The 20,432-nt window shown below is 37.8% G+C and overlaps 1 protein-coding gene across 10 annotated transcripts; it reads right to left on the bottom strand.

Annotated features, from left to right (window-relative positions):
• Positions 1–1,817: 1,817 nt before the first annotated feature.
• On the bottom strand, positions 1,818–14,253 carry LOC107870434 (autophagy-related protein 9). 10 transcript variants are annotated; one of them, XM_047412623.1, is made up of 11 exons: positions 12,951–14,253; positions 12,579–12,679; positions 6,903–7,510; positions 6,381–6,701; positions 6,020–6,242; positions 5,309–5,488; positions 4,992–5,198; positions 3,383–3,460; positions 3,222–3,292; positions 3,001–3,111; positions 1,818–2,912 (listed from the first exon to the last, which is right to left on the bottom strand). In XM_047412623.1, the coding sequence occupies exons 3-11, from the start codon at positions 7,478–7,480 to the stop codon at positions 2,087–2,089; spliced, it is 2,595 nt and encodes an 864-aa protein (XP_047268579.1). In that variant the 5' UTR covers positions 7,481–7,510; positions 12,579–12,679; positions 12,951–14,253; the 3' UTR covers positions 1,818–2,086. The 10 variants fall into 10 exon arrangements, with proteins under 10 accessions (XP_047268579.1, XP_016572450.1, XP_047268578.1 ...); XM_016716964.2 differs by having other exon boundaries at positions 6,903–7,549; XM_047412622.1 differs by having other exon boundaries at positions 12,579–12,774.
• Positions 14,254–20,432: the final 6,179 nt, after the last annotated feature.

The following is a 20,432-nucleotide window of genomic DNA, read 5'->3' on the forward strand; positions in this document are numbered from 1 at the left end:
TACATAGTTGGCCAACTTGCCAACTTGCCATTTTGCCAACTTGAAGTCAAGTTTGACAAGCTTAGAAACTAAGTTTGGTGTCTATAAATAGACACCATTTGTATATTTTATGGACACATTCAAGTAGTAACAAGTGCACTACTAAAATTCTCTAATGTTCTCTCATTTCTTTAAGTTTGATATTGATATTTTGTCTTTATTTTATAACATTTTGACTATTAAAAAACAAGTTCTATTATTTGGAGTTGTAACGTTTATACATTGCTTGCAAGGGCATGGTTAAAGTGGTTGATAGGTCGGTCTCCTACGGAATTGAATCCAACCGCCATTTGTCGTTCAACGCTTAGTGCAATTAGCATGTCATGTGTGGTTTGCAATAGCTTGCATAATGAACAGATTACCATAAAGTTTCATCCAAAGAGCAGAAGTTGTAGGTTTCGTGATAGTTTTAGATTAATGTAGCACGAGTATCTCACAAGGAAGATCATTGATGGAATTCTATCTAGTCCTTTCTCAATGGACTTAGTTGTAAATAATGAAATATAGTACGACTAGAGAGAAAAATGAGCCCATAGACCCTCCCAAGTCTTTAATTAAAAAAAGGAGATAAGTGGGTCCCACAATATTATTAAGTTAAAAAAGATAAAGTCGCTCAAACAACTAGGAAAATTGTTCGACAACTGCATTAGTTGTCTCAACAACTATCAAAGTTGTCGAACAACTTTGCACAGTTGTCGAACAACTTTGCATTGTTGTCGAACAACTTTGATAGCTGTTGAACAACTTTGCAAAGTTGTCGTAAAACTATCAAAGTTGTTCGACAACTTTGCGCGAACAACTTTGCAAAGTTGTGCAACAACTGCGCAAAGTTGTTGGAGCGAAAAAGTTTTTAAAAAAATTAAATTTTTTTTGTCCCTTTTACCTAATTTTTAAAACTTGAAAAACCCTCACTTAATTGGAAACTTATTTATCCGTTTTAATTGAAGGTCACTACTAGAATACAAAGTTGAGGCTGTGAAGACTTTTTTTCTTTTTCTTTTTAAAAAATTGTTAGGAACATGTTTAAGCTGATAACAGAGTGTGTAGGCAAATTTTAAAGTTGCCAAGTTCTTGTTTATTTATTTTGCAAAGTATTCCGGGAAAATGCACTGCAATATTCTTGTAAAAAATGGTCGTTTGTGGATACTACAACAACATACTGTATTCCCACATAGTGGGGTTTGGGGAAGGTAGAGTGTACGCAGTCCATACCACTATCTCCGAAGAAGTAGAGAGGTTGTTTCCGATAGACTCCCGACTTAGGACAAAAGACAATAAACAAAATCGTAATAAAACATGAAACAAGATGAAATAACAACAATAAAACACCCACATAGTACTACCTTTTGTGGATAAGAGGCAGAATTATTATTTCTAAGTTATAATAGTTATTGATTAATAGATTTTTCAAATGAAATTATAAAACATTATAACAATCCAGCGTTTCTAACGTATAAGATCTTACTGGTTCATTGAACAATAGTATAACATTAATAAAGTACTTGTGATTTATTGAACTCATTATCAATTTTACATATAGTAAAACATAAAATCTCTGATTCTTACCAGAGTTGCTAAAACAACTAATGAACTTGTTGAAACAATTTCAGGGGTTATGGACTAACATTAGTCTACCTCTTCTCATTGCACACTTTCATAAAACAACAATAACAAACAACAGTATACTTATCCCTACCTTGTAATTCAACAAGTATACACAAGTATACACGTGCAACACCCGTATCCAAAGCTAGTACACTAATAATCAAATGCCAAAGGATCAGGAAAGGAAATACTTGCTAAATTGCATTATGTACAGAGAATGTCTTCCATTGTTAGCAGCTCTAGAGGTGCTTACATTTTAAGAGGGATCAATGATGACATTCAAATCCAATCTATTTCTAGAAAAACCTGAGGCCCTTTTCCAGAAATCTAACCTCACAATTAACTATGCACAATAAAGAATGTAATTATGAACAACTTTCTTGAAAGAAAACTTTGAAACCCAGAAATTCGTAACATTTCCTAGTGTCTAGTGAAACGTAACCTAAACAAGATCTGAAGGATCCAACTTCCTTGTGGGGTTTGCTGAGGGCCTTCTGTAAATATCATCAAAAGGAAGGTTGAAATCTCCAACCGAATCGTCCATGAAGATGGTATTGGCCAACCTATTAGAATTCTTCAAGTCAACATGGTCCTGCACGTGCTCATCTTGACTTCTTTCAGAGAAATTATCGTAATAATCATGAGGATTGCTGTTGAAATTTGGAGGCTCCAAGAAGCTTGTTTGAGGATCTGTAACTTGTGGTCGACTTCTAGTCCACCACTGGCTCCTCAGAGATTGTGCCATGCTACTTGAATCATCCTGATGTAGGATGCTCTCCCTCAAAACAGGAGCTGATGTGGTAGCTTCGAGATGACTGTGAGCACGGTCCTCAAATAGGTGCCCCCAGTTGTCGTCAACTGTATCCTTGCTTTGCAAAAAATGAGGTGGCATCCAGGGATCTTTAAGGTGTTCGTCATTATCACTATGATGAGGCCTGGATTCAATGCCTCTTGAATCACTACTCATATTGTGAGGATGCGAGGTATAATACCAATCAAGAATGTAAGGGTAAGTCCTCTGTCCACCATCTATTAACCACATTGAGCCAAATCCAGCTCCCATGTTGTTGAGAGGCATTTCCCTGGAGAACAAGTTGTTCCTATCACTTGATCCTCTAAACTCAGGATTCCAGTGCTGAAACTCTGAAGGTCGATATGTAGGTCCCATTTCACGCACCTGCAGCTTTTGCTCTCTAAACGTTTTGAGTGTTGATATGAACTGTTTTCCATGCTCATCAGGTTTCCAAGAAGGATAGCTAGTTTGAAAGCTGAAATCATTTAACAAGTACTGTTATTCAAAAGCTCTTAAATCCAACAACAATCCTAAACAGGCTAACAAGTAGTCGTAAAAAGAACCTCAGGAATGATTTTTCCATTTTTCCTTGAGAACTTCTCTGCAAGCGAGGAGAACTGAATGGTGATCCATATTTGCTATTGCCATGATTCTGAAAATCAAACACGCTGAAGCTGCCCAGAGAGACATTATTCAGTGCTTAAAGATTAACGTGTGAGAGCTCCGTCAATGGGAGCCACCAAAATGTGAAGGTATAAGCACACAAGCTTGTATAATTACTAACCTGCACACATGACCAACACCCTCAACATGCACAGTGAAGTCCGCAATGAAACGCAAAATATCATCTACCTTCTGTTACCCGAAAAAATAATATGTCAGGACATCTCAAGGATTCACAAGCTAGGTAGAATGAGGAAATTATTCTGAAGTAAAAAAGATCACCTTTGGGACAACAAATAGCAGTAGACATGGTGTAAGAAAAATTGAGGCCATCTCCTCAAGTAACATCATTCCAGTATACTGCGAGATGAGTTAATAAAAAGTCAATAACAATCTCACAGTACTTCATAATTTATCCACCGACAGTGAAACTCTTGCATAAAACAATAACAAGAAGTGGAATTGGGAGGGTAAGATGTACGCAGACCTTACCTCTACCTTTGCTGGGTAGAGAGGTGGTTTCAGATAGACTCTCGGATCAAAAGAAATGTAACCAACACACAAAAGTAAGCAAGTAAAAGAGACAACAAAACAGCAATGTATAAAACAAGTGTGGCAACATATACTAATACATTTTGGAGAAAAAGAAATTATGATGCCTAAATCATACAGCTAGAAGTATGACCACACTTAACTACCTACTAACAACCTTCTACCCTAATCCTCAACCTCCATACTTTCCTATCTAAGGTCATGTCCTCCGTCGGCTGAAATTGTGTCATGTCCGTCCTGATCACCTAAACACACACACGTGTTTTTCTTCAGCCTACCTCTACCTCTCCTAACTCTGTTACTTCCAACCGCTCACACCTCCTCATTGACGCATCCTCGCTCCTCCACTATCTCAGTCTCGCTTCCTTCATCTTGTTCACCAAGGAGATCCTACCAACTTGTCCCAAATAACTTCGTTCTTAATCATATCTCTCCAAGTATGCCCATAGATCCATCTAAGCATTCTCATCTCCATCACCTTCCACTTCTGAATGTGAAATTCTTGACTACCCAACACTCTATAATGGCATCGGTCTATCCCACTCTGTAGAACTTACCTTTAAGCCTTAGCGACACATTCTTATCGCATAGTGTCCCAAAGGTGAGCCTCCATTTCATCCACCCCGCTCCAACACGGTGTGAAACATCATTGTCAATTTCCCTGTCTCCTTGAGTTATGGACCCAAGATACTTGAGACTTTCTCTCTTGCATAAGAAGCCAATAACAATCTCATAGTAAAATGAAGTACTACACACCCTATCCATCGACAGTGAAACTCTAGCATAGCCTGGTTATATATCAAGGAAAATCTTCTCTAAAAGAATACAAAAATTAAATTCCAAAGAGGATTATAGATAAGGGAATAAGAAAGCCTACTACTGGACCTACTATAAGAAAAATCTTTTGATAAATTACAATTTAAAAAAGGCAGCTCAAATATGGAAGGCTACACAGCAGAGTCAAACTTCGAATCTAATATATAAAAACCAACCCACCCTCAAGCAACGAAACATGAAAAGAACTAAGAAGGTTAAACAGACAAAAAAGTGGAATGAAGGAAAAATCATGACAATGGTCTGTCTAGTCTGGATTTATTCTGTATGACTAAATTCTATTGAAGCAAAATATAAGTGTGGCTCTTAAATTGATTGTTTAATGAATCAGCCACTTATTATGGTAAAAATTGATTAGTTTAATTTTATAAAAATTATAAACAACTTTCTTAGAAGAACATTAATACACTCTAAATGAAATCCTTAAACTGGGACATGAGTTACTTCAATGAAGTGCCCGTTTTCACATTTATCTGCTTATAAGAAACCATAGGGCAAAGAGCACCTGAAATAAAGTTTCAAACTCAGTTCGTACAGCCTCAGTATTTTCTTTCCCTCGCCATCTCTTTGGCATAAAGTGTGTATGTTGGACAACAAGTGACATTGCTCCCTGCGGGTCAAGGACAAGAAGCTCATCTGTTATTGCAGCCCGGCTTATAGCTGTTATAGTTCCAAACACAGCAGCATACCAGAATAAGTTGCGACCAAATATCTGCAAGATTTGAAGCAAAAGATAAGATGCAGTATCAGATTGCTCTAAAAGCAAAAATGTGCAGCTCTGCAAATAAGCATTGGCTGGTTTTGGAAGTTTAAGTGTTTTACATGGCCTTCCAGCAAAGATTCTTCTAGAAATGCAATGATAATAAGAACAGCAGCAAATCCACCGGAAACGAAAGAAATGAACTTTGCGACGATGGATATAATAGGCGATGGAAATTGCTTTAGATAATCAGAAGCATGTATGACACTGCTGTAGATGCGATGCTTAAACAAATGGTCAACCTGAAGATAAAGAAGATGCACATAAGTATAAAAGCAAAAGCCATAATACTTAACAATGAAGGTAGGAACCTACCAATTAGTGGAAAAAAAGATATTAAAAAAACCATAATCTCACATTTTGCACTAGAATATGTCAGCTCAGGATATATACACACTAAACCAAACACTTGTGCCTCAAACCCAAACTAGTAGGGTAGGCTATGAATCTGTTGTAGTCATTCAGCTCAACCCATTTCATTTAGCAGAAAATATATCTGTTACATAAAAATGTTATAGAATGTGTAATGTGCAATAGAGGGACTACGAAAATATAGAAGCAATGTACAGCTGAAAGGTGGCAAGCTTGATGAGTTATGGTGACAATACCATTTTGTACCCACACGAGTAACCTGAAAGAAGCAGGAGAGAAAAATGCCGTACACTAAAAACCTTTGCCCTCTCCATTCCCAAACAAGTGGGGACCAAAAATAGATCCAAAATAATAACTTCCATGTTTTTCAACCTATCAAATTCATACCAGAGAAATGATACCTCGTTGAATTCTCTAAACATCCACTTGGAAAGATTTGACCATCTTCGAGACGATGCGGTACTTGGATGGTTGTAGAACTGTTCAGCATGCCTCAAGAAGAGATACACCAGCATGAATATGACGAGAAATGGAGATAAAAGAAGCATTAAAACTCCAACAATCACAAGCCTTTTCTTTAATGTTTTAGGATCAGAAATGAACTCCCTCCGTATACAAAAGTTTCTGCAGGAATGAAACACCAATTTAGAGTATAAGTGGAGAACAAATCAGTGAAGATGTATAGGAATATAAACTTCAATTACTTAAATTAGTAAGCAATGCACGGACATTTTACTTCAAAAAGGGTATACTGTCACATACCTGTCAAACATGCTCTGCAGTATGCAAAAATTTAAGGTCCATTCAAGGGTTTTTGTCAGTATTAGACGACTATGCACATCATTGGGGCCACAACTGATAGTTGGACCAGCGCCAGGTACCCAGTGAGAAATAGGGAAAGCAAGGAGCCCTTTGTTAAGCATTCCTATCAAATAATTTTCCTTCCGCATTAATCGCATAACCACATCATGAATAGAAAGATTCTTGACTACACAAAGTTGTTGCGATTCTTGTAACTGAACAACCCTTTCAAGAATGGAAGCCCATGGAATGGTTTGTATCTCATTGTCTGTCACATGAAGACTGCACAGAAACGTAAAACCATTATTATTAGCTAGAGCCTACAGGAATGGCAAAAGAACTATTGACAATGAGCTAATAACATGCACCACAGGAAAGACAACACTAAAGTCAACATCTTGAGTTCCAGTAATCATAACTAAGCAAAAAAAAGAAATGAATAATATTGACTTTCAGAAAATCTTTCAAAGATATTCAGCGCACCTTCTATAGTAGAACTGACGTATGGCCAGGGTTTCTTTTAGCTGTGCAAAAAACCTTAAGAAGCAAAATATCCAGTAGATAGAAAATATCCCCAGGTAACCCAACACAATGGCTTTGAAGAGCGTAAGAGGTTTCAATGGGTGCAGATGAAGAGCTTCATTGGCCAGATCACAAGGCTTAATTCCAGATTCCACAGCATCCATTCCACATTTGGCGTTGCGGAGCCCATTCCAATCAACGTATAACAGGAAAAACCCAGAAAAGCAAATTGTGAAAGCTAGGCTCAGAAGCTCAAATATCCACTTTATAATAATGCACCATAATCCTTTCTCACAATAATAGTTGTAGAGCCTCTCAAAGAACAAGTCAAGATCAGCAATTGGTTCAACATTCACGCTCTCGCCATTAAGAAACCCAGATGGGCTTTCACTACCTGGACTTGGTGCTCTGCGATAGTCCGACAGTTCAATTTCAAGATGCACATCATCAAGCAATCCTGTTCTCAATGATGATTCGCCATGCCTTTTCCATCTGAATATGTTGAGGCCATTAGCGCCTTTTTGTCCACTGAACATCATTCATGTACGCGGACGATATGCAAACACACCCTGACCATTCCCCATGCACCAAGCAATTAGAATATAGCACTGAAAAGAAATAAGAAAAAAGAGACAACACCAAGTCATTCTTCAGGTGGTCTTCAAAGTACGAATAAGCATACCCCTACCCCCACCTAGTGCGATTATACTGGGTATGTTGTTGTTTTGTCGTTTGTAAGTGGTAAAATCGATCTTGGATGCATGACAAACCAACAATAATTGTTTTATCTAAAGTTTTTCTTTTTCTTCATATCGCTACTATTAGCTTCCAAAATAATTTTAATGATGACGCTTAACCCAAATACTCTAGCAAGCTCAAGGGAAAATGAAAAAAGGAGCAGCAGTAAGACAGTCCAAGGCAAAATCTCTGTAATCTTGTAACTGAGAAATTTAGGACAAGTTATCTGGGAGAATCATGAATCAGCACTCATATGGAAAGTAGCAATCACTCATATCTACAAAGAAGGAAAGGGATCAATCAAAGATAGAGACAAAGCACATCAATACGGAAGATCGAGACAATCAGCACACTGATACAGAAGGACTGCAAGATCAACTCTCCATCAAGCAAAAGGAAACCAGATAAATCAAAATTCTGTACAAGGCGGAATGACACCTCACGGCAAGATACACAGAAGAACAAGAAAGGAAGGAGATCGCGTCACCTACATGGACATATTTGATATGGACATTAATAGACGTGTACACTCAATCAAGGAATCAATACAAATCCTTGATTGAAGGAAACACCCTTGGGTTTTCCTTTTAGAGCTAGACCAGCCTACCGAAGAGACTATAAAAGCAAGCAAAGACTAACAGAGGAAGTTGCGCAACTTCACTTGAACCAGTATACTATCTTCCTTTTATCTTTCATCAAGTTTCGTACTCTTTCGAGTCTACAATTGTATAAGAAAAAAGAAAAGTCATACAAATTATACAGGTAGAGGTTGTGTCACAATTGTAAATCTGATTCTAAATCAGATAGAGCCGAGACCAAACCATTTTGTAATCCCAAGATCTTCAAGAAGCTCTAAAGGAAACCCTTGTAACTCAAGAGGACTGGAATAGGCACCACACCAGTGATACAAACCAGTAAAAAAACTGTGTCTCAATTTACTTATTGCATTTTATTTTATATACTGTTTGTTGAACTAATTTGCAGGGAAGTCGACTACAACTCATCGACAGTCGATTGGATCAAAAATTTCAGTTCACCACCATCCCCTCTTGAACTTAAGAGCACAAAGCGAGGAAGAGTCAAAACCTAACAGGAAGTAGAATACATCTGATTTAATCTGATTTTGAATCATTAATTGTCATCATCAAAAAGGGGGAGGGCTACAACTCTGATTGGAAATGCCTTTTCTGCTATTACGTACCAAATATTGAAAAACCAAAGGCAAACAAAATGTCTCCCTTCGCCTTGTGTACTATATGTATTGGTACTAGTTCTGCAAGACTCAGTTACCAGAGGAACTTGGAACATGAACCAAGGAGAACATGAAAACAAAGATTATAACTCATAAGTACAGCAGATTCAATATTTTGCAAGAACTAAGTAAAGGAAATACACTTGCTTGTCAGATTTCCAGTTGTATGCTGCTGGACGTTTTATAAGCACAAGTACTTGAGCACAATTTAGAAATTTTGACACATTTTAAAAAGTTTTCAGCAGATCGGAGCTGGTTCATGGGTCTCAGCTTCGTACATGTTGAGTTGCATGTCTCCTCTCTCCTCTCAATCGTAGAAGGGGAGTAAGTCCTAAAAGCTCCTTTCCTCCTGTACTTTCAAGGGAAAAAGTCAATGGGGATTGACATGTTAATAGGCATGTTTGGGGTTTGAGGAGGCGGCATTGAATCTTTTAAGGAATGAACCAAGGAGAAAGAACTAAAACAACAGACAAGACCCAAATACTAGGAATACGAGGAGGTAGGAGCAGAAGAAACGCGAATGCTTTCACAATCATCAGGAGCGGGGGGAGGAGGGAGTAAGGCAACGTAGGGAAACTAATCTAAGTATTTTGTCCCTGAAACAAAAAAATGTCATGGAGCATAATGGAATCCAAATGATTGAAATAGATGGCGATAAAGGGGCATCATGGAAAAAGAGGAAGATGAAGAACGCCATTAAGAGCTGGTTTCATAATTCGTACAGTGTTTCTATTCTCTATTCCAGAGTCAAATTGGAATACATAACACATTTGGTAGTCCAGAGCATACGGGATAGCTGTTCCTGGAGTAGACAACCCTTGGATTAAGAGGTGCAGCAGGAGATTTTTGGTCACCTTGATAGCCAGGCTGTGTCCTTCTTGGAGGCAAATGCTCTTCACAGTCCATTACATCATATGTATCACAAAAGATGTACACTAATACTTCAAGAGTTAATTTTCGGAAGTACAGAGAACGTAGATCCAATAATGAATTATTACAGGAGTTGCCAGAAGTAAAGGAGGACAAGAATTTTCAAATTTCATTAATAAAAACGGCAAATTAACTTTCTAGTATCAGGAGCATAGTTTATATGCAACCAATGAAATATGTGCTTTCTCCATTCACAAAATAGTGAATATATGCTGAATTGAAAGTTCGCTGATATATTAGCAAAAAACATGCTGGGGCAGCTGTTTGATCATGAGCTGTCAATGCTCTATTACACCGAAATACGATAGCGGTCAAACACGTTTTAAATTTGAGTACATAACCACAACATGAGGACCTTAAGGGCGAAGAAAGCATAGTGGGACAAATACAATTATCCAATTATAAAAGACCAACTACAAAAGAGGGCCAAGCGAATTGAAGATGCTGAAGGAGGATCTGAGGAGTTGAGTTAGCAAGTTTCAAAAGAGTAGAAATAAATATCACAAAGATGCTTGACGAATTTCATGAACTGGAGTCAACTATCAAAAAAGTAAGCTTATCTGACTTAGGTGAAAAACAAGCTAGACGGGACATTGTTGGAGGAGGAGAAGCTGCAAGAAGAGTAGTTGAAAGGACAAATTGGGAGATCATAGTAGCACGGAAGGTGAATTGTAGAAAAAAAGAGGACGATGATGAGGTTGATGAATGGAAAGGCAATACAAAAATTTCTCTCCTAAATGTTCATGGAGATAAAACTCTACCAGCAAAGATTGACCTAGGGGAAGAAGGAAATCCATGAGGAAGAAGTACAAATTTATCAACATAAATACAAAAATGCAACGATAGATGCCGGTATTAAATGAAGTGAGACATGGAGCATCATTTGCCCTGCTTTCTCTTCGGTTACATCGAATACGACAATATGAATATGTACAACATCGAATTGCAAACTAAACGACAATAATCACTAAAGCATGCATTGTCCCGAATCCTATACACAATACAACAACATATCTCTCGTAATCCCACAAGCAGGGTCTGGGAAGGGTAGAGTGCACACAAACCTTACCCCTACCTTGGGAGGCAGAGAGATTGATTCCGATAGACCCTCGGCTCAAGGAAAAGCATATCAAAAAGGAAATAATGGAAGTGAAGAAATCATGGCAAAATAATCATCATCAACAACAACAACAACAAACCCAGTGTATTCCCACATAGTGAGGTTTGGGGAGGGTAAGATGTACGCGGTCCATACCACTACCTCCGAAGAAGTAGCAAGGCTGTTTTCGATAGACCCCCGGCTCAAGATAAGATAAGCAATCACAACCGTACAAAACGCATGGAACAAGATGGCAAGACATAAAAACGCCCCTACAATGGAAAGTAAACAAAGAATAGTAGGCACTCATAATACAACATGCAACAAGGTAGCCTAACAAGAGTAATACACAAAACAGGTAATGCCCTACCCTACCTACCCTAATAGTCACTAGCCTTCTATCCTAATACGCGTCCTCCAGCTCTTCCTATCTAAGGTCATGTCCTCAGTAAGCTGTAACTGCTCCATGTCCCGCTTAATCACCTCTCTCCAATATTTCTTTGGCCTACCCCTGCCCCGCTTGAAATCATCCAAAGCAAGCCTCTCACACCTACGAACTGGTGCATCTGTGCCCCTCCTCATTACGTGTCCGAACCATCTCAAACGGACCTCCCGCATCTTGTTCTCCACCGAAGCCACTCCAACCCTCTCCCAGATAGTCTCATTCCGAACCCTATCCCCCCTAGCAAAATAATCATTCCAAAAAAAAAAAATAACAATAACTATAAAAATATTATTGCGATAATCGAAGTACAAGAGACAGAATATAGTAACAGAAATCAAAGGACAGGAATCTCACAGGAGAAATACTACGACTACCAATATGGAAGGATACACAAGACAACGCTCCGCTACCTACTAACCTCCTATCCCTAATCCATGTCCTCCACAACCTCCTATCTAACACAAGATAGATAATACAAGAGGACAATACAATGTACCTGTTTCCACCAATACCCAGCTCACAATTCTCAATATACCAATGTATAAACCCAATTCAATGAAACGATTTAATTCCAAGAAACCAGTTGGCCAAACTGAATTTTCTTTCTTTTAAAAAAGGAATTTCTCAACAATTCAAAAACCCCACTTGGAAAAAATGAATTTTTTTCACTTCTCTCGTAGAATTGAAAACTACATGACACTAAGCATGCACTGTCCATAACAATTCACAATACAACAACAAGATACACATGGTAATCCCATAAGTGGAGTCCGGAAACAATTCGCAATACAACAACAAGATACACATTGTAATCGCACAAGTGTAGTCCGGAAACAATTCACAATAGAACAACAACAGGATACCCAATGTACTCCCACAAGTGGAGTCCGGAAACAATTCACAATATAACAACAACAACAACAACAAGATACACAGTGTAATCCCACAAGTGGGGTCTGGAAACAATTCACAATAATACAACAACAACAACAACATACCCAGTGTAATCCCACAAGTGGGGTCCGGAAACAATTCACAATACAAAAACAGCAACAAAAACAAGATACACAGTGTAATCCGACAAGCGGTGTCCGGAAACAACTCACAATACAACAACAACAACAATATGTGATTAATACAGGATATATAATACAAAAGAACAATGCAATTTACCTGAAACTAGATTCCCTTTCCACCAATTCCAAGAAAATCCAGCTGAGAAAACTGAATTTTCTTTCTTTTGATGAGACTGGTGCTCAAACCAGCTTACCCAGCTAAAATTCAAAAAACCCACTTGTAAAAAATCAATCTTTTTCACTTAAAGAATCCTTTAAACCCCCCCCCAAAAAAACCTTCTAGGTTTATTCTCCTACAATAAAAAATGAAAAAACAACAACTATAAACTTCCGTCAACCTGTAATCGATAATCAATTAACGACGATATATATATTACTGGTGTATCCGGTCTCCGGTCACCGGTCACCGGTCGCCGCCGCAATACTAGGGATTACGTGGAGAATGAAAGGGAAAGGGAGAGGAATTTACGTGAGTTTTCGTGTGGGTAATGTTGATTGTTTTTCTTTCTTTGTTTCTTTCTTTCTTCTTCTTCTTCGACTCCAAAGCGTTAAAAATTAAGAGTAATAATTTACTATTAAGGAGACGTGAGGATGGCTACTTTTGTGCCTTCTTTAGGTACTCTCCATTTGTGCCCAGGGACTTTGTTTTTTTTTATAATCCGCACTTCTCATATTTTGGATACGTATATACTTCTACCATCAATCTATATAAATACCCAAACTATAACAAAGCATATCATTTATGATAGTTCAGAGATAATAAACACAAAGAATTAAGTTACGAGTCTTGTTGTTTGAATAAAAGATATATACAAGCCAAAAAAATAACTATTTCACGAGCCCTTTTTGCTTCTAAAACGAGAGAAAAAACTTGAGAAAATTGTTCTGTTACTTTTAGTGAGATAATCAAAACATCGAAACTAAGTGATAAAGGTTTTGTGAAATCTTTTAAGATGTTAATGGGTAAAAGGATTGGGATTGATAGAATAAAAAAAGGTAAGGTCCCGCTTTTTTTTGCCACTCAAGTTTACGGCATCTGACATGCTTAGGCCCCTAAAGTCGATCCTGTTTTGGTGCTTCACCTAAGGTGTATATATACCCAAAATATAACGATGAATATATGCATACAATTTATGATAGTTCAGAGGTATATATGTCTCTTTTCTGTTCTTTTTATGCTATAATTTCAATTCAATAATTTTGATATTTTCTTTTTAAAATATCATATAAAATTAATTTAGTACGATTTGATATTTAAAAAAAAAAACGCATGTAATCGAGCCCAAAGTGTTTATAACTTTTTGCAGCTCTAAAAATAAATTTACAAAAAATAGCCATTAATTAGTGTGGCTATAACCTCCTGCTAAGTTCAACAACATTGCTTACTAAGCTCCCAAGATTTTCTTCTGTTTCCTTATTTTTATACTCACATCTGAAAAGGAAGATCTCCCTATTTTCTTTGCTCCTGAAGTTTTTTCACAAATATATATATATATATATTGTAAATATATATCAAATATTTACATTATACAATTTTATACATTGAGCATACAATATATTTTCAACGTATAATCAATATTATGCACTCTGGATGTATTATACATTCATTATCATTGTGTATGCATTAAGTATACAATGCATATGTACTATTATACATGGTTTGCCACCAAAAAGGCAACTGATAGCACCATCAACGAATGCCTCTGTCGTCACCATCTCCACTTCTTAATTGACTCATAGTTTTAGATGTTGCCATCTCTTTTTGACTGAATTCAATCTGCATAAGTTGAACAGAAGACCCAAAGAAAAGAAGAAGAGAAAAGAAAGACGTGTTGTTCAAAAATGTATGATTAGATAATTAATTAAAAATTATTTCCTAAAATGTAGGCTTAGCTGATGGACACCTCACTAGCTAAAAAAAGAAAGAGAATTGTCATTGAGCGGCCAATCTAGTAATAAAGAAAAAAATAGTGCTATTTTTAGTTTATTCCTAATATGGGGTGCTATTTGGGTTAATTCCTTTTGATATTTTGTGGTATGACAAATCGATAAGATAATAACAACAGTTTGTTTGACTATCACTTACATATGTATTCATATAATAGAGTTATCGTATCTGGGAGAATAACGAACTAAACTGGCCACAAGGGGTCATCCTCCAAATGGGACAAGGTCAAGCCTTTATGTTGTTTAAGTATGTTGAGTCATCCCTCTCACTAGATGTCTTTCATTGGCATTTACTACTGCTAAAAACCAACTTTGTTTTTGTTTTGTTTGTGGACAAACGATATCCTCTCAAGCCTATGGTTGGATCCTTTTTGATCTACAGGCTGACCGGTCCCAACCATTTACTTGAGCATAGGGAATCTATACTTGAGCATTTCATTGGGCCGAAGGGTCGCCCCTATCTTGTCCACCCAAGCTTCGGTATGAGGTTAAATTAAACGAACATACCACATCCAAAAGGTGCCCCACATAGGTTAAGCCCTCAGTAACTAAGACAAACAATATATAAAAACACCTATTTTATATCATTTGGATGAGCGGAGAAAAAAATGATATGTTGCCACAATATATTTCTATAGAAGCTGGCGGATTAGAAGTTTGGCCAGCATGAGATTCAACAACCAAAGCTAGTGATAGTTTCGAGGAGGCGACATCTCTTATATTAGTTAGCAATATTGAACAATTGAGTCATTGATACATGTTTTTAACTCGATCTAGCTCTATTATGATTTTAATTTTTCAAGACACGTATTAATTATATTATACTAACAGTTTACATGTGTAGAAGTGTTCAAAATAAAGTAGAAGCAAGCAATTCCTATCGTTAGTCAACGGGCCACCTATAGAAGAGAAACTTTCCACAAATCTCCTGTAGTAATCGGCTAAACCCAAGAAGCTCCGAATATCAGTTGGAAATATGGGTTTAGGCCACTTCTTAACCACTACAATCTTCTGTGGATCCATTATAATTCCTTCTCTAGATATGACATGACCCAGAAAGGTAACAACATTTAACCAGAATTCACTTTTCGAGAATTTGGCATACAACTGATGATTCTTCAATGTCTGCAACACAATGCAGAGGTGATCGGTTTGATCCGTTTCACTCTTAGAGTACACCAAAATATCATCTATGAATAGAATGATGAACAAATCTAAAAACTGATGAAAGACCCTATTCATCAAGTCCATGAATGTCGTTGGGGCATTAGTCAACCCAAAAGACATACCCAAGAACTCGAAATGCCCATATCGGGTACGAAAGGCAGTCTTAGGGATATCCACCTCCCTAATCTTTAACTGATGATACCCGGATCGAAGATTGATCTTGGAGAAAAACTTAGTACCCTGAAGCTGATCAAATAGATCATCAATTCTCGAAAGTGGATACTTATTATTCACCGTTACTTTATTCAATTGTAGATAATCAATACACATACGAAGGGAACCATTCTTCTTATGCACGAACAATGTCAGTGCACCCCATAGGGACATACTAGGATGGATGAAACCTGTATCTAAAAGATACCTTAATTGCTCCTTAAGCTCCTTTAATTTAGATGAAGCCATTTTATATGGGGGAATAAAGATTGGACGAGTGTCTGGAATAAGATCAATCCCAAAATCACTCTCTATCAGGAGGAACACCAGAAAAATCATCAGGGAAGACCTCGGGGAATTCATTTACCACGGGGACAGAATGTAAAGAAGGACCCTTTGAATTAGAATCTTCAACTCGAACCAAATGATAAAGGCATCCCTTGAAAATTAACTTCTGAGCCCTAAGATATAATATGAACCTTTCCTTAGGCACTAGAGAACCCCTTTCCCACTCAATAACCGGCTCATTAGGGAACTTAAAAACGACCTTACGAGTTCAACAATCTAAAGAGGCAAAGTACGAGTACAACCTGTCCATCCTCAATATGAAATAAAAAATAACCATGCCTAATTCAATCAGGTCCACCAAAGTCTCCCTACCGCCCACAAATACCACACAACCCCTATAGACTCTCCTAGCTACCACAGAGTCGCCCACCGGGGTAGAAACAGAAAAAGGGTTCGAAATACACTCAGAACCAAAACCAAAATACACAGCCACAAATGGGGTCACATAAGAAAGAGTGGACCATCGATCAAGTAAATAGTACACATCACGAGAAAAGAGTTTCAGCATACCAATAACGACATCTGGAGATGCCTCGGACTCCTGACGAGTAGTGAGAGCATAGAGTCGGTTCTGACCAGTACCGAAGCCAGATGGTGTACCCTTTAGTGCAGGACTTGATGAAGAGGCAACAAAAACCTTATTTAACCCAGAAACAACCATACCCACGAGATAATTTCTAAGCATATGCCCTTGCTGACCATATTTGAAACACTTATCCATTCCCTTATCATAAAAACCCTGATACAATAGACCACAAAATCTACAGGGAGTATATGATGGAGCTGATTGGGCCCCACTGGACTGAGATTGGGTAACCTATGCCTTAGAACTATTGCCACCCTAAAAACATCGATCACTAGATGGCTTTGGATATGGAGCACTAGCCATCGAGTAGGACCCAAAATTGCCGTACTTTTTCTTGGACCACTTTCCATCATCCCTTCCACTCTGTTATTGACCTCCCCCATGTTCTGAATGCTAAAATCTCTTGCTCTGCCTTTCCCCAATCTCAATATGCTTCCTCTTCTCTTCTTTAATTTGTTGCATATAAACCACGACCCGAGAAATATCCATGTCCTTGTTCAACAACGCAGCCTTACTTTCTAGAATCAAATCACGGGACAACCCAAAAGCAAATTTTCTCATTCTATCCCTTATACTAGACACCAACTCTGGAGCATACCGAGACAACTAATGAAACTTCAAGACATATTCTTTAACTGTCATTCTTCTTTGCCTCAGATTCACTAATTCTTTGACTTTAGCCTCCATCAACTCCTAAGGAAAGAAACGATCAAGAAAAGCTCTAGAAAAGTCCTCCCATAAGGCGAACTCAACATTCACACCCCTGACCTGCTCCCACTTTCCATACCACTGATACGCTACATCTTTTAACTAATAGGTTGCAAACTCCACACGTTCTACCTCAGTAATATGCATCACATGAAAGATCTTTTCTATATTATCTATAAAATATTGAGGATTTTCCTTAAATTTTGTACTTGTTAAAATAGGAGGATTCATCCTCATAAATAGGCCAACTCTTATGGCCTCAGATGATAGAGAACAGAATCCACACGCTTAGTCTGAGAGGTAACTAACTGAGTAAGCAAATAGATCGATTGGTGAAACTCAACATTAGATGCATCGGCTTGAGGTGTCTGAGAAGGGACAGGAAGAACCGGTGGAGCTCCATTAGGACCATCAGAGATAGTGGACCTAGACCTAGTATGAACCCTTGGAGTAGGACGAGCTTCATTTCCGTTGTCCTCAGATGGGACAGAAGAGTTCCCACGGACGTCAGATCTTCTTAGAGGCATGATCTGAAAGATGAAAAAACAAGAATTAAAAAGATCCAAGACCTTAGACTCTATAGCCTCAAAACAGAACACAAGAAAATGAAACATTCTTAAATACTTCGTAGCCTTTCCCTCATAAGTGTGGCACGCTATATACCCTTAAAAGAGACTCTACTTGACACGGCTTTTTGGAAACCTAATTGACCATGAACCTAGGACTCCGATACCAACCTGACACGACCCGAACTAGGGCGTGTCAGGCATCTCAAGTCCAACCAGGACCGGGGACTACCCCAATAGCCATTGACCACTCTTCACCCAATGTCAAATAAATTTCGAACATATAACAAGATAATATAATATCAATTTAAAGACATTGTAATAAGTCTATAACCAAAAGTAAACATCAAGAACCAAACGTCCAACCAATACCAATCTCAATGCCAATACCAATACCAATACCGATACCGCCCATGCTCAAAGTAGTCCGACAAAGCTTCTAATCAAAACCAAAGAACATTCGGTCGGAATATGCCCCCGACCATATCCAAAACTAAAGCCAAGAAAATAGTAAAGACAAAAAAATCCATAGCATGAATGGGGGTCTTTCAAAGTATGGAAGATTACCACTTCAGTTAGACTCAAAAGTTATCCCCGAATCAACTAGTCACTGAGCAGGATGAGTGAAAGTATGAACGGTTCCTGCATCGCGTGGGGATACGACGTCTGAAGACGGTTAGCTGGGTGAACTCTACGATATAACTCAGGGATAAAGATAAAGTAATGCCATCAATCCAAAACCAATGTATAAACCTGTCGCACCTCAAATCCCATTGGGGCGGACTGGCACCCGTAACCGAGGAGGCCCGGGAGAACCAGCTTATAACCTTATACTTTCCATGCATACCTCTATGACAACCCAAAATTCGGACAGCATCATGTCGCATATAAAAGGAAATAATCACCTGTATAAGCTCGAGCACACATATATATGTATATACAATACTTGGCCGTTGGAGCCATCACGTCTACTAACAAAACACCACCTTGACTGTACATTAGGTCTACAAAGCCTCTAGACAATATACAGAGTTTAACTAAGGTCGGGACACACCCCACCATATAACTAACTTCTATACAGTACCAAAAGTGACTGGATATGACACGGAAAACCCCGAAGCAAACTGGAGCTCACCAAAAGCAGCTGGATATCTTGGCTCCTACTTGTGCTATGTATGAGCTGAGGTACCTGTGCCTGCAACATGAAATGCAGATCCCCCGTGGGGGACGTCAGTACGAAATATGTACTGAATATGTAAAGCTGTAGATAATCATATATGATATAGGAGCTCAATAGAAATCAAAAATAAGTGAATAAGTCGTAATAGGAGTGGACCACACTTACTAGAACTTGTGACAACCTGTACATTGTATTTATTCAATCACTTTACCTTCGTTCTTATCATCTTTGTAATCATTACTGTACTGTACTGTGACCATTAGGCTGCCTCCAGTACATATCAACTGGGATCGACCCATGATAGACTTATGCCCCTGGATACCACCCATAAACACATAAATAGGGATTGACCCATGATAGGCTTATGCCTCTGGGATACCACCCGATAAGAGAGAACTTCCATCACTTAGTTCAATTAATCTTTGAGATTTTTATTTCGGTGGACACCGCATCTTTGATACTTTGAAACAATGATACATCAATAAGAGATATATAAATAGACCATCAATGCAATAATAATGAAGTAAGAACTCATTGGCACATCAATGAAGTGTTTTGGAGTCATCAATGCCATAACAATGAAGTAGGAACTTATTGATATGGTATAGAGTATGCTTTATATACCTAACTGTCAACCTTCAATACTAGTCCCAAATGAACTTCTCATCTTTTCGGATTACTTATCTACAATGAACATATATAGCAATCTAGTATTAGCAACCAAATGTCACAATTCAATTATTTGAATTCACCAAACTAGTGGTTGAGTAGTAAGCCTTAATTACACCATAAAGGGTGTCACTTTAACCTTCTTATACTCAAATTACATTCACATGCCATGCATATTCATACAACATCCTCCAATATCAAGTTTGGATTCATTTATCCTTCCAACCAATCCATTAAACCAAATTGAGCCATAGACATAAATAATCATTAATTCAATAGTATATCACCATATCCACCTTCCATAACTCAATTACCATATCCACCTTCCGTAACCCAATTACCATATCCATCTTCCATAATTCAATACAACCAAACCATGCAAAATAGTCCATAGCCCTATTTCCATCACCTTTTAATAACAATCAATACATATAATCCTCTATCACACATATAGATATGAAAAAGAACAAGGTAAACAATATTCATACCTTAGAATTCACCTCTTGATTATGCAATCCTGTTTGCATAAATAATAGGTGCCGTTTGAAGCTTTCGAGATGACAAACG

Source organism: Capsicum annuum, chromosome 5 (assembly GCF_002878395.1).
Source record: "Capsicum annuum cultivar UCD-10X-F1 chromosome 5, UCD10Xv1.1, whole genome shotgun sequence".
Classification (NCBI taxonomy): domain Eukaryota; kingdom Viridiplantae; phylum Streptophyta; class Magnoliopsida; order Solanales; family Solanaceae; genus Capsicum; species Capsicum annuum.